This window comes from Xenopus laevis, chromosome 1S (genome assembly GCF_017654675.1).
Source record: "Xenopus laevis strain J_2021 chromosome 1S, Xenopus_laevis_v10.1, whole genome shotgun sequence".
Lineage (NCBI taxonomy): Eukaryota > Metazoa > Chordata > Amphibia > Anura > Pipidae > Xenopus > Xenopus laevis.
In genome coordinates, this window is record NC_054372.1 from 67,286,031 (window position 1) to 67,301,546 (window position 15,516).

General features: G+C 36.2%; 1 protein-coding gene across 1 annotated transcript in view; it reads right to left on the bottom strand.

Annotated features, from left to right (window-relative positions):
- The window catches only part of LOC108706752 (serine-rich coiled-coil domain-containing protein 1-like), a 558,012-nt gene that overhangs the window by 341,995 nt on the left and 200,501 nt on the right, over positions 1 to 15,516 (bottom strand). The window contains 1 exon segment of the mRNA XM_041579683.1: positions 11,404 to 11,494. Within this exon segment, the coding sequence (XP_041435617.1) occupies positions 11,404 to 11,494 (91 nt within the window).

The window sequence follows — 15,516 nt, forward strand, 5'->3', positions numbered from 1 at the left end:
GAGTTCCTAATTCACTGAATGAGCTCCGCACAGTGTATGTTCTTTAAATGCCAAATCATTTAATAACTGCTAAATTAATTTGTAATTGACAATACTGTCACCCTGCAAAGGTCTTTTTCTTTTGGTGACCTCAAGTTCCTGCTGGCTAATGCGCTAAGATTATACATGTACTGCAGATTTTGTATATCCATATGTTTTTTGCTATGAGTTTTACTGTTAAATATAAAGCACATGTCGCTCGTATATGCAATAGCATTTTGTAAAATTCTGAAAACATATTCCTGAATGTTTATTTCATAAGTTACCAAACATATTGCATTGTAAGCAGTCTTTGTGTTAATATATTTGCTGTATAAACAATAGCCTTGTAATAAAATCAGGTAAGCCAAAGCTTATTTTGCAGACAAACAATATGGACATTTACTTGTAAAAAAAACACTAAAACTGTTTAATGCATAAACACTAAAATCACACAAACAAGCATTCCAGATAGATCCAATACCTTAGTATATCATAGATAGTGACCATTACCATTCTTGCACAAATTACAAGGTTGTTTTTAAACATAACCTACACCGTTGCTTCCAAATTTTGCACAGTATTTTTACTAATTTGGTATAATATATACTGTATTTTAGTAGGTTCTTACATCACTATGATGTAACTTTGGTGCCAATACTTGCTGTACACACTGGGTATTTAGTTAAGGCATGGGGTTGTTATCTTGATAAAGATTAAAATGCTTTTGTGTAGCCATGGGTTTGTACTTGACCCTCTTTTATTTTGAACATTCTAATGCTCTAATGGTTAGCTGTAGGAACAATTTGCCCCCACCCACATCAAAGAGGCACTCACTGCCAACATAAATAAATATAAAAGTCTAAAATAAAAAATTATTTCCACATTGAGCACAAATTACCAATATTATAAATTATGACTATCCATACACATTTCTAAATAGGTGCCTGCTAAACTCACAAGTAGAATTTTCGGAAATTCAGATTTAATTTCCTGGGTTGCTTAAACCCTTGTGATTAATTAATCAATCACCTGTAATTTATACAGACACTTTTTTTCTTTTATTTTTATCTTTAAAAAATTAGTTGATTTATTGGCATAACTGTTCAAACTACTGTATAACATGAGTCATGGATAAAGGGTTTAGAATTTTGGATTCTGAGCGGTCCTCCAATTCAAGAAAAGTTTGTTTAGCTATTGCGTAGCTATATAATACTGTCCAAAATTTGACAACTGATAATTAGTATGCTAACAAAAATGTGTGTTCAGCTTGATAATATTGCAGTCCCCAGCACTCTCCACTTGGGGTACAGATTTTAAAATAATAGCTTTATTCCTCAATGAATTAGATTTTGACTACTACTTATCTTCCTCTCTCTGAAGAAAGGAAAGAGGATAATCAAAGGTACTATTTAGTGATAAGCGTAATTTTTTGCCAGGTATGGATTAACAGAGAATTCCCTGTTTAATCATTGGTGACATTTTTTCACCAAGTCACAGCAAATTTTCAAGGGAGAAAAAAAAATACAAGCGTGCAAAAACGCCCGTTGACTTCAATGCATTTTGTGTGAAAAGAGCCAAATAATAAAAGTCATTGGGGCAAATTTACTTACCTTCGAAGTTGCACCAGCGTTGGCTTCGCCGCACTATGCCAAGTGAAGTTTCGCCAGGGCGCCGCTAATTCACTAAAATCCAAAGTTGCGCTCAGGGAGGCGAAAGGTAGTGAAGTTAATTCCGTTAATTCATCAAGCAAAGCAAAGTTACGCAAGCGATGTCTAATTTGCATACGGTGCCAAGTTAAAGTACAATGGACGTATATGTAGCAGCAAATACATTACACTACACAAGCCTGGGAAAGCTTCATAAGATAAAATAGAGTTGTTATTTTGTCCTATACATGTGCCCACTGATAGTTTAGGTGCCATATGTTAGGAAATGTAGGGGGGAAGGGGGGTACCTCCAAAAAAATTTACGATCTTTTTCAGCCTATCACCCTTAAAAAAGTAAAAGACGCCAGCGTTTTTTGGGACTTAGAAAACATTTAAAGCAATCCCTATCTACTCTATTGCACTTCGCCTGGTGGCGAAGGCAAATCTGGCGCAAGAGGTAACGTTCAGTAAAATCCGCAAGTTAGTGAATTAGCGCAGTTACTTCTTTTCGCCACAGCGTTAGTAGATCGGCAAAGTAACGAAATGCCAGAAAATGCCCATTGACTTAAATGAGTTTTTTTCAGATTTGGACTGATTTGCTCATCACTAGTCCTTATTGAAGCCTCAGTTCTTATTGTTGAATTTGTCACGGAAAGCATACATTTTGTTTAGGCAGGGGAAACTAGCTTTGTGTTTGTGAACATCTGTTTATGTGTAGGTTTTCTTGAACTACAAAGACAATTAAGCTATTTTAATTGACTTGGAAAAAAAATGAAATTTTAGAACTTACACTTCATTTGCCAGGAAACTCACAAAAAAATGAATCATTTGCTTGGTTGCACATACACAATGAATTTGCATTCAAATATGCTGCTTAGAAAATAGGTTTGTTTTCTTGGGATGAGCTTGACAAGATTAAAATTAAGACCCAACCCCCCCCCCCCCCAAAAAAAAAAGTCACACTAGTTTTGTACTGTACTTGTATGTAAATAATATTTGTTTAAACATAAAAGTATGATAGGAATAAATCAAAAAATCTAAAATCTAATTCTTGTTTAGAAAGAGTATTTTCAAATCATAATTCATTTCTGTTCTCTCCTATATAAAATTGCCAATTCTCCTATTTCTGGTCTAACAAAATACATAGCTATTAACTTCCTTCAAGTTGGTTCTTTTTATCTAAATGAAAGCAGCCTAACTTCTAGATGATCCAAAGGAAGGCAAAAACAAAACCCACATGAAGCCTCTCCATTAGTGATTGGCGAATTTGTCCCATTTCACTTCGACGAAAAATTCACGCATTTCCAGTGAAATTTGCGAAACGGCGAAAAATTTGCAACACGCCTCCGGCGTCTCATTTTGTGGATGCTGGCGAATTTACACTGGTGAATTTTCGTTGCAGTTTCGCGAATTTATTCGCCAGCCATAAAACGTGGGAATTCACCGCAAATTTGTATTGAATAAATTTGCCCATCGCTACTCTCCATTTTGCCTCAGGGCAAACAATCCTTCCTGACTGAAAGATGGCCAATTCTTGGATCAACTCAGTAACCCTGTATTTTCTCAGCTTCCATCAAACCTTTTCTGGAAGCTATTTAATGTATCTGGCACTGAAACCACTTTAAGGTGAGAATTAAACACTGTCAAGATGGAATCTCCTTTCTACCAATCTCAGTGAATGCCTTCACATTTGTTGCAAGTATCACAGAGTTTATTATAAGACCACTTATACATTTATACATAGTTATTTCCCCTTAAAGGACATGTCAACCCGACATATAATTTTTTGCCTAATAAAAGAAAATGGATTGACAGACCTGTCTTGCTGTAGGAGACTGGCTTGTGCAACATTGTTTAAAAAGTAACAACCAGTAGTTAAGCAGATGTTGCTTTCAATAACAATTCCATTAACACTTTTTAATAAATTCATACTGGAAAGTTGCTTATAATTGTGTTTTCTTTTATTGGGTGAAAAAATCTTTATGGGTTGACCTCTTCTCCAGATTAAACTACCCCAACTTGCCCAGCTTTTCTCCACAACTGAGACTACCCATAGTTGAAGAGCAAAATTCCTCCACACACCACGTACTTGATTCTCTAGGGTGCATTCACTTCCCTGACTGCTTCCAGGCCAATTGGTCATTGCACTTGAGAAATGATGCACCGTATTCTCCAAAAGCTTGTGCCACATTTTATGGTGCAATAAATGGATTAAAAAGCATTTGCTGGTAGGTGTGATTCTTCCATACACAGTTGTTGGACTACCCATAGTTACCCTTCTTTGGACTCCTTCAAATTCAATAATGTCTTTTTTGAGCATTGCCTATTTTAGATTGGGCATTACCAGTAATTTATAATACAGATCAAAACCTTGTTTGCCCTTGCAACAGCTGATTGCTACAGTTAATGTATTATCCACATGGTTTATCTCCATCAAGGATTTGTCTAAAGAAGGTCCATTAATGGTTGATTAAGGGATAAGCAGCTTGCATATTTTTTACATCTAAGGTGTATACTTTTACATTTGTCAACAGTGAGGTGGTTATTTACTATAACTTGAGTTTTTCTTGCTTTATTAAAAAAAAAATTGACCAAACTCCCAAACCCCAATCCTCTTGAAAATAATTCAGTGCAACAAAAAGTGGCAACGAAATTTTATGACAATTCGAATGGTGCAACTTTTTTTAAATGTCACGTGACACACTCAGCCTCATCTACACTTAGTTGCCTGGAATACCAGTTTGTCCAGATCCCCCTGCAAGAATGCTACATGTTGCATTGAATAATTGGGTCTTCAGAGTTTTGTGTCTTCTGCAATCACTTCTAGATTATTTCCAAGTCAATAATATATGAATTAAATATAAATGGACACAATACAGAATCCTGTGAGACCACACTAGGGACCTGAGAAACTAGAGAAATGTCAACATTACCAAGAACAACACACCTTAGTTCAGAAAGATATTTTTATGTAGCACTGTATCCAAAGCTTTGGCAAAATCCAAATATATCACATATACTGCAACCCCACTGTCCCAAGTCCTTATTACTTCATCATAAAAAGCAATTACATTTTTTTGATGCAATTGCCCTTCATAAAGCCAAACTGATTCAAATTCTATTCTCTAGCATAATCTTTAATGATTAACTTACCCACCACAAATGTCTAGTTTATAGGCCAATAATTACCAGACTTTAACATGGGACACATCCTACCCTTTCCAGTTCAAGTTTTCCATTATTATGTCTTCAAATGACCATCCTGATCAATGTTACGATAAAAGCAGTTCTGTTGTGTTTATTGTGTATATTGCAAAAAGAATAAAGGAAAAGTAGTTACACCTGAACATAAACCTTCCCATAGTGTGAATGTATAGGCTTTAAAATTTATGTATAGCCCCATATCTTGACATAGCTATTGTTAAAGTATTTTATCATTTGCCTCAATGTAAGTTATCCAATTAAGTCCTTTGTTAAATTGAAAAGAAGTGTTATACAGTTTAAAGATTTCCTATTGGTTCTGCCTTAACTGTTCCCTACAAGACAAGGTTCTCTTGGGCAAAAAAGCCCATATATTACTAACACATTTGTCTGATTTTAAATTGCTAACTGCCCTGTCAAAGCAATAAGAACTCGGATCACTTGTGAACTGCAACCCTTTTAAACACATGAAGTGTTCTCATAATTTTAGTGCAATTAAATTAAATGTCTGAAGCCAGACAGATTATACATCTCAAAAGGAAGGTCTTATTAAAATAAGAAGAATCTTGGAAAGGTTTAGGTTTTATAAATCAAACTTAAATCAAAGTGTGCCAGGCATAATGTACAGAAGATATTGAAAATTTAATATTTTGCAGACATAGTCAATCAAGCAAACGGATTGTAAAGGTACATAAAGAAAAAATAGTGAAAGAAAAAGGTAAAAACATTATTGCCTGCATCTTTTATGTCACAAAAATAAAAGGCAATGATTTTCTATTTTCTTTTCAAAGAAAGCTTTTAAATCTAAAGTACTAATTTTAATTCTTGTGTATTTTCTGTTTAAATACGATTTTATTGAAAGCCTCAAACCATAACATTACAGTGGGCTCAGAATATGTGTTTTTTTAGTGCATGTATGGGATCCTTTATCTGGAAACCCATTATCCAGAAAACTCAGAATTACAGAAAGGCTGCATTCTACAGACTCCATTTTAACCAAATAAATCCAAATTTTTTAAAATGATTTCCCTCTCCAATTCCGTTCCCTTCGGCCCAGGGGCATAGGTATCACCTATGCCCCTGAGGAAGCCGTTTTCACGCCGAAACGTGTAGGGCAGCATAGGTGGACGGTGGGCGATCTAGCTCCCATCCGCTCCCCACGTAGACAGGCAGAATTGGGCCGAAGGGAACGGAATTGGAGAGGGAGGGTGTAATGGCAATACCTTTACTAGATACTACCCTTTAATGGTGACTTTTCATTTGAAACAACACTCTCTTTTCTAGTGGTGATTTCCCATTCTCACCGTCCACTATGCTAATGGTTTTTATTTCTAAGTGTTCTTTTTAAAGGGGACCCGTCACCCTAAGAAATAATTTCAAATTCTTTTCTATCATGTTAGTTGAGCAAAATAAACTTTAATAACACTGTATTTATTATTTAAAATTTTGTTTCCTTCTGTCTTGGAATTATACAATCACAGTAAGCAGGCAGCAGCCATTTTGTGGAAACGGTTATTAAGAGAAATTGTGTATCACCCCAAAATCTTGTGTATGCACCAGAATGGGGGACCTAATGTCCATGTGCAGTGACCTACACAATTATAGAGCCTGAGGAGGGAAGGTGGAATGTGAGGAGAGCAGTGACATGTAGGAAGTGCTGAATGGAAAGTGAAAGTAATTGACTGCCCCTCCTCTATGCCACGGGCATAGAGGCGGGGCAGGTAATATTTGATTGACAGTTTAGATATTTAAACACCTTTATAACAGGTATGGATGTTTTAATGAAAAACATTTTTGGGGTTTCATATTTAATTTTCAAAGGACTTTCATTATGCAGCTTTTTATGTGTAGATGACAGGTCCACTTTAAGGCAAAAGTCCTGCACTGATTACACTTTATGTGATGCAGTGAGTCTGGTCCTGTGAGTTTGTTGTTTGCAGTGTGGGCTTGGCCCAGTGATTTGTAGTGCGTTTTAATACTTTATATTAAAGGTGAAGTTTTAATGGTGTTCTTCATTGTGTTTTATTATACAAAATTTGACATTTTAGCCTGAACTGGTTTGCAAGTGGGTTTTAGTATGGGGGAGGTGCCGTTGGACTAAAGTACCTGCCCCTCATACCCTCTATCTTTTGGTGTTGTTTAGAATTATTTCAAACCTGCGGGCTGATTACTATTTACCTTTATGGTTTTTCACTTCGCTCCACTTCCTTAATAATAAAACTGTACCTTGTACTTGATCCAAAGTAAGATATAATTAAACTATTTTAAACTATTGAAAGCAAATCCAGCCTTATTGGGTTTATGAAATGTTTACATGATTTTTAGTAGAAGATCCAAATTATGGAAAGATCCATTATCTGGAAAACCCCAGGTCCAAAGCATTCTGGATAAAAGGTCCCATACCTTTATTATTTAATGACTCTTGTTTTTAGAATGTATTTCTAAAAGATAAGTAACACCCAGGCAAATTTGCTAAGGTCAACTGAAATAACACATTAAGGGGCAGATTCACTAAGCTCGAGTGAAGGATTCGAATGAAAAATACTTCGAATTTCGAAGTATTTTTTTGGTACTTCGACCATCGAATTGGTTAAATTCGTTCGAATTCGAACGAAATCGAACGAATCGAACGAAAAATCGTTCGACTATTCGACCATTCGATAGTCGAAGTACTTGCCCTTTAAAAAAAACTTCGACCCCCTACTTCGGCAGGTAAAACCTACCGAAGTCAATGTTAGCCTATGGGGAAGGTCCCCATAGGTTTGCTAACCTTTTTTTGATCGAAGGATTTTCCTTCGATCGTTGGATTAAAATCCTTCGAATCGTTCGATTCGAAGGATTTAATCGTTCGATCGAACGAAAAATCCTTCGATCGATCGATCGAAGGATTAGTGCTAAATCCTTCGACTTCGATATTCGAAGTCGAAGGATTTCAATTCGAGGGTCGAATTTCGAAGTATTTTTAACTTCGAAATTCGACCCTTAGTGAATCTACCCCTAAGTTTTTATATACTTTAGTAAATCAGAATATCACTGAAGAATCTACAGCTGACTGATATGACCGCACCATGGTAGGGTCTAATTATGACTGCACCATCTAGGATCTATTTATCATTGCTATGTGACTGATAGGAACAATCGACCACTTATCAGGATGGTATGATTGGTTAAACATTTCCAGTATCCTCACCCCAGTTTGAAATATACTTACTAGGTTACAGTAAGTAAACATAGGCAAAAGAGACACATTTATGGAGGAATGTAATATTCACCACCACAAAAAAGTCAGCAATGCAAAAATTTCACAGAGACAAAAAAGTTGCTATAAGGAAAAACATCCATTTACTTTTATGCATTTGGAGAAAAAACACCCACTGATTTTAATGCATTTGGACAAAAGGTTGCAGAGACAAAAAAGTAACCACAAGAAAAAATGCCCATTGACTTTGTTGCACATAAAAAATTGTTGTGCGTAAAAAAGTTGTTTCTTATTGACTTCAATGCGTTTTGCAAATTTTTCTGCATTTCACATTTTTTAGCAGTTTTTCAGACTTTTCAGCAAAGAAAAACGGGACAGATTCACTCATCACTACATGCAAATTTGTATTCGTAAATTTGTTCTCTTTGTGAATTTTATTACATTTCCCCCTTATAGTTTAACAAAATATGCCAGAGTTGCCCCACATCCAGCAAACCTTCCTAAAGACAAATGATTTAAAATACCTAGCTGGTCAGGTAGACTATATAGTTTCAGGCATTATTTCTATCATGTATACATACAAAGAGAGGTAATTTCAACTTTCGTTATGGCATAGGAATGTTGTGCCACTTTTTACAGCCAGAAACTCCATGGCCTATGTTTCCTCTAAACTGTACACTCATGTGCACACACGTGAATTTTGAGGCCAAAGCACACAAATTGTGGTGTGCACAAAGAATTGTGTGTGAAAACAAAATTTTGCATTTATTCTGACCTGCGCACACAGTTTTTACAAATGCGCACACAAAATATTTTTTCTGCGTACATAGCACAGAAGGAATTAGATAACATTGAGAAACATTGCCCATGGCACATAAAATAAAAAAAAAACATTGCCCATGGCACATAACGTAACACTCTGGGCAAACCTTCTCCACAGAGAGTTCTGCTCTTTGTGTTGCTGATAAAACACTTGCATTTTTAAATTCTGATTAAAGAATCATAAAAAACAGCTGGGAAACTATTTAATTAGCTGAATATTTTCTAATAAAAATGTGACCACTTGACTGAAATAAAAGAGCTAATAACACTAAATGTCATGATGGTTATTCAAAATCTACAACTAAAAAAAATATTCTAATTCAAGATAATCTGCATCTTCTTCCCTGTTCCATCAGTTTACTGTCTGGCTCAGGAATCTCTGTACAACCAGCCCTGAAGTAAATGCTATGCTACAAATTACCCTTTTGTTTTATGCTGTCTCTGTGTCCTTACCTACAGTAGCACCAGTGGCGGAACTACTGGGGGAGTAGGGGGTGCGATCGGGCCAGGGCCCGCACCCCCAAAGGGCCCCCCGGCAGCGCCGCGCGCCACTGAAATCCCCCCGGCAGCGCCGCACGCCACTAAAATTCTGGCCGTACGGAGGGGGGCGGGGGCCTCGCTGCGCGTCACACACCAGGGCCCGTCTCCTCTAGTTACAGTACTGAGTAGCATCTTTTATAAAGTACATAGAGTCCTGCTAAATATGCCTGAATGGCTTCTGCGCTATTTAAGAAATGTTAAATATCAACACATGCCTAGGCAGACCATAAATGGCCCTGGGCTCTGGAGACGCAACAAATACTTTACTGCACTCTTGATTAAAAAATGCACAAAGCTTGTCCTTTTCTGGTCTCTAAACGTTATGACAAGCAGTATGGTTTTTTTTGCATGTGCTAATTTTATTGCAATTTAAAAGTTTTATTAGCAGAGATTCAGACTGACTTCAATAAAAAGGTACTTTCCAACAGTTGGCCCCCGTGCTGGTGCAGATGACAAAGTGTACAATCTGCCATGGTCCTTAATCTCTGAAGCCCTGAAAAGAAGAGAGCAGAATAGACATTGTCCCACCAATGGATACAATGGCTACTGTGTTTTAATTCTGTGTTTTTCACCTTAAAAGTTAGGTTTTATAGATTGCAATATTTGAAGCAAATTTATGGTTGGGTTATACTTCTTAAATTTACTTTTTACACTTTAGTTGTTAATTTTCTTATTTATTATTTACCCATTTTGCCTTTCTCCAACCTGAAATGTAACCAGAAAGTAGTTAGATTTTCACACCAAACTTTAATTGCTAATATTGCATTATTGTATTATCTCCATATTTATGACTGCTCCTATTAAACCTTCAGTCTGATATTGAGGAAACTGCCTAGCCATGAGGATCAGTGGCCCTGGAAATATGTGTGGCTATGAATATCAAGCTGCAAAGATGTAAAACACATGAGGGTTCATGTGCAAACCCAAGAGCAGTGCCCTTCACTAATACAGCCCTGCCTGCGATAGTTAGAATTGTATTAGTGAAGGATGGGGGACAGTCACTTTGGCACCCCCTCGCTCCCCATACCTTGCATGTCTAAATGACATGCTAGGTATGGGGAGGGAGGTCGGAAACCAAAGTGAGCAGCAGAAGGTGCAGCCTGCATCTGGACCATGTCCTTACCACCTCGCCTCCTGACGCTGCACTTGTTACCAAGTACTGCATCTGGTGCTCTGTGCTGAGTGCTGTGCAGGAAAACATGAGTACAGTTGCAGCCTTAGAAATATATGAATCTAAAACTGTTACAAAACTTTCATTTCAGTTAAATTATTTTTAAAGGGACCTTAACTACAAAAATAGTGTTTTAGTGCTTAAAGAACATGTATTAGGCTATAGTAGGTTTATTAGGTTGTGTCTAATAAAAGTCCACGTTCCTTTGTCACTTACACTATTAATACTGCTAACATTTGGGAAGGTTTTGTTCAGTCTAAAATTGTTATTGTATGATTGCTTTCTTGAGAGCCCAAAGCATACCTGCAGATGGGAAGTGTACTCCAGAAGCACCACATGCTACATACTGTAACCTGGTTTGTGGCATGAATAAACCACTTTTTCTTTCCTTCTGAGTGATGCTGTAGAATTCTTTCCATGGTTGCTATACTGTGTGTACAGGGTAGCATTGTCAGTTGTAATTGTTATACTTGCAGATAGAATACCAGACTTTCCCATACATTACAGAATGTTTCTCATACAATAAGCTGATAATAAGTTATGCTCATTGCATGAAATGTAACTATTATATTTATTTATTTATCATGTATGTAAAATACAATATATATTTGTAAAGGTCTACAGCTTACTGTTGATTGCCAGTGTTTGACTACAAGGTTAAAAGTCAGTCACCCAGCAAAATGAGTGATATGAAACCAGCCCATTTATTAGAAGTGCTTCATTCATTCTTTGTAATGAAAATGCATAACCCTTAGAGCAGAGATGATACAGTAGTTTGCATTTCATATATCACAGTTCATTACCTCTTCGGAGATTCTGCTCTTCTGTAAACTCCAAATCAAGCATGAGATCGTCCTCATCTAATTCACAAGATCCCAAGTTATTTAACACATCCTGTAAAGGGGTAAAAAAAAATAATAATGCTTCATGTAAAATAGGTAACATCTATTGCTTTTTATCTCATAACACAGTAAAGATTTCAGACCAGTGCTAAGTATAACCTATGGGTTATATTCATTTGACACAAAAATAAATAATCCTGCCCCATAGTATGACTCCTTAAGTGCCCAACCACTTTCTTCTATAGCTACTAATATAGGCATGGATTCTTTTTTGAGCATGGGTATATAGTGCTATTTAATGAAATAATGTTAAATACAACTTTGAGATCAAATTAGGGGCGATTTATAAACATTTGTCTTTTTATTGCAGAATTCTATTTTTTAGAGCTTGAAGGAAAACTATACCCCAAACAATGTAGGTCTCTGTATATTTTATATTGCAACTCATATGTAAATCTTTTCTTCATGTAAATAAAATATTTTCATAATAATGTACTTTTTGTAGTAGTATGCGCCATTGGGTAATATTAAATAGAAGATTTCCATTTTAAAAAATAAAGGCCACCCCTTGGGATCCTAGGATTCACAGTGCACACAAACAAACCATACATGTTAGGTCACATGAGCCATGTTGCTTAAGTATTCATTTTGGGGGTATAGTTTTCCTTTATGAACACGTATTTTACTAATTACTCTATACCAGTAATCCCCAACCAATTGCTTGTGAACAACATATTGCTTACCAACCCTTTGGATGTTGCCCCCAGTGACCTCAAAGCTTATAATCATCACTAATAATATTTTTCAATTCCTGCCATGGATAAAAGTTTTGGTTGCATAAAAATCAGGTGTATTGCAAAAGAGAGCCCCCAGTCCACATATAGGCTACCAATAGCCAATCGCAGCAATTATTTTGCACCACCCAGTAACATTTTGCATGCTTGTGCTGCTTCCCAACTCTTTTTACATCTGAATGATGCACAAGGGTGAAAAAAGGTTGGGATGCCCACTCTAAACCATCAAAATCTGTAATATATCAAATGGAAAAACATTAAAATAAAACTGTGCCATCTAAGAGCAGTCCTTTAGCGATTGTAAAATCTTTTTTTTGGTTTGAAGTTTTTGAGGTTTATAGGTTTTCTTTATTTTAATTACACAAAAAATCTTCGAATTTCAATTTTTAAGTACAGATATGGGATCCGTTATCCGGAAACCCATTAGCCACAAATCTCCGAATTGCGGAAAGGCCATCTCCTATAGACTCCTTTATAATCAAATAATCCAAATTTTTAGAAATGATTTCCTTTTTCTCTGTTATAATAAAACAGTAGCTGTTTTATTATAACAGAGAAAAAGGAATCATGGAAGATGCCTCTCACACACGCTAGCCATTTGGGATCAAAATGTGAAGACTTGTTCTTTGGCGTCACCACACACCCCGGCAGCTCCGATTATGGGCAATCCCCACTTTATCCCTGGGATTCGTGGTGATCCCTTCAAATGGTGGGTCTCCAAAAAAATATCAAGGGTAGCTAATCTTCTCTGCGTTAGGGGTCCATACACGCAAGCCTTTCTTATAGAAACACATAACATGCCTACTGATGAAATGTTCAGGGCATCCCAACTACTACACTGGGTTAAGTCCTGTTGGGATCGAAGGGATCCAGCCACAGTTCCCCAGACATACTTTGAACGTTGGTGTTTAAATGAATCCCCTCCTCCTAAAGCAGTCTCTCTCTTGTATAGGAACATGTTGTCAGCGAATGAGCCCACTAACTTCCCATATATTAAAGCGTGGGAGCAGGAATTGGGAATCACCATATCCGAGTGTGGGACAACTTGAAACATAGTTCAAGCAATATAATAATGTTGGAAGCTGGTTATAAAGTGCTAATGCTCTGGTACTTAACACCCGCGAGACTGGCAAAAATGCACCATCTATCCAATAACCACTGCTTTAGGGGCTGCAGTGCACCAGGGACAATGGCTCATATATGGTGGTTATGCCCCAGGGTAGTAAGATTCTGGAGGCGGGTATATCAACTAATTTACTCAGTGTTACAAATTAATCTTCGTAAGAACCCATACGAGGCATTGCTAGGAGCTCCCCCGAAAGGGGTGCCGAAACTTAAGAGAAAACTGTTGAACCACATGTTCCTGGCAGCTAGACAAACGATAGCTAAATCTTGGAAATCTTCTACTGTTAACTTTGTAATGTTTAAAAACAAGATAGACTGGATTTTTTTATAAACAAAAAGCTAACAGGAATAGCAACTGACAAACTCCAGCTGGTTCGAAAGATCTGGCATCCATGGATATTATATAGATTTGGGGATAGATCCCCCGCCCAACTCCTTGCAGTATAACTTTCAAGATTATAATCTCAGACAGATGATCATCTTGCTCAACTATCCAGTTACAAGTCTCCACACCCCTGGTTTAGAAACAAGATGTGTTTTGTTTAAGGTTTAGGTTTCAAATGTTAATTTATATGCATACTTTTCTAAAAGATGTTTGTAACTAAATAAATATGAATATAGGATTGTTTAAGTGATATGGTCATAACGTATCGTGCATGTTATATCTCAGTAGCATCAACTGCGAAGGTTATATACTGTGGAACTGACACGGATTTCGACCTACAGTTGTACAACCGTGCTCTACCTGTACTTTATAAATGGATAAACGATTGTATTCTATATTCTTGTTGCTAAATGTTAGCATACTATATTGTACGCAAATGTCAGAATTTTCCAGAAATAAAAATAATTTAAAAAAAAAAAAACAGTAGCTGCTTGTACTTGATTCCAGCTAAGATATAATTCTCTCATCTTTATTGGAAGCAAAATCAGCCTATTAGGTTTATTTATTGTTTACATAATTTTCTACTAGACCTAAGGTATGAACATCCAAATAACGGAAAGATCCATTATCCAGAAAATCCCAGGTCCAAGCATTCTGGATAACAGATCCCATACCTGTATCATTTGGATTTGTTCTACATTTTCAATATAGCTTGAAACACTGTAAACAACAAACAGAATCTTTTGGTGGTGCTAGCTGCAAAGGCTATTGAATATTAGGCCATAATCATCACTAATAATAATAATTATGTATAACAATCATGTCACTTTCAAATTAGCTTAAAACACTGTATACAACAACAAAAAATAATCGGTAACGGCTATGGAATATTAGGTCATAATCATAACTGCGGTGTTTATTGTGTCAACAGACAATAGTAACTAATTGCAAGGAGCAGTATTAATGCTATCAATATCACTAACACCTACGCATTTTGAACACAGGGAATATTGATCCAGAGATTTGCTGCACACAGGAGATGATTAGATTGTATCATGGAAACCAGCCTCAAGTCTTTATTTTGTAATCACTTTGGAATTTAAAAAATGCATGCTGTCATGTTATGCCAACTACTAACCAACAACTATCAGATAACTCTAAAATGCAAACAATTATTAAACATTGGTTGGTTTCAAACTGAAACATAATGTTAATCAGTACTAAAACACGTCATTAATAATGTATCTAGCTATAAAGCTGAATAGCCAGTTATTGGTGTATACATTTTCTGTCTGGCATTACATTTACTTTTCATTAGCACAATATCTTTCTAGATGTGCTGTTCTCATACAGGAGCTGAAAATACACCTATGAATACGAATAAGTCTCTTTGCTAGATGTAGATGCAGAGATGCAAATTGATTTCATTCCCATGAAATAACCTACAAAGAAAAGTACTATACTACTATCAGGCCTCAAGGCTATTTAGTATTCTGTCAAGTATTTCAGCAGGTACAGGAATGCCAAAAACATTAGAATATTTAATTGATGTGTTTGCCATGAAAGAGATGCTATTATCATGTAAAATATTTATATTTGTGCTTACAACAAGGTGTAGTGACTTTTGTGCATGAATGATGTAGTGATTTTTCTGAGTTATGTGTCTATTTATACTTGCAGTCCATTGGCAGGTCAGCAGTGGTTTATCATTTATATTATAGCAATTTGTATATTTTAGGATTATGTATAAAAGATCCAATATACTGTTGG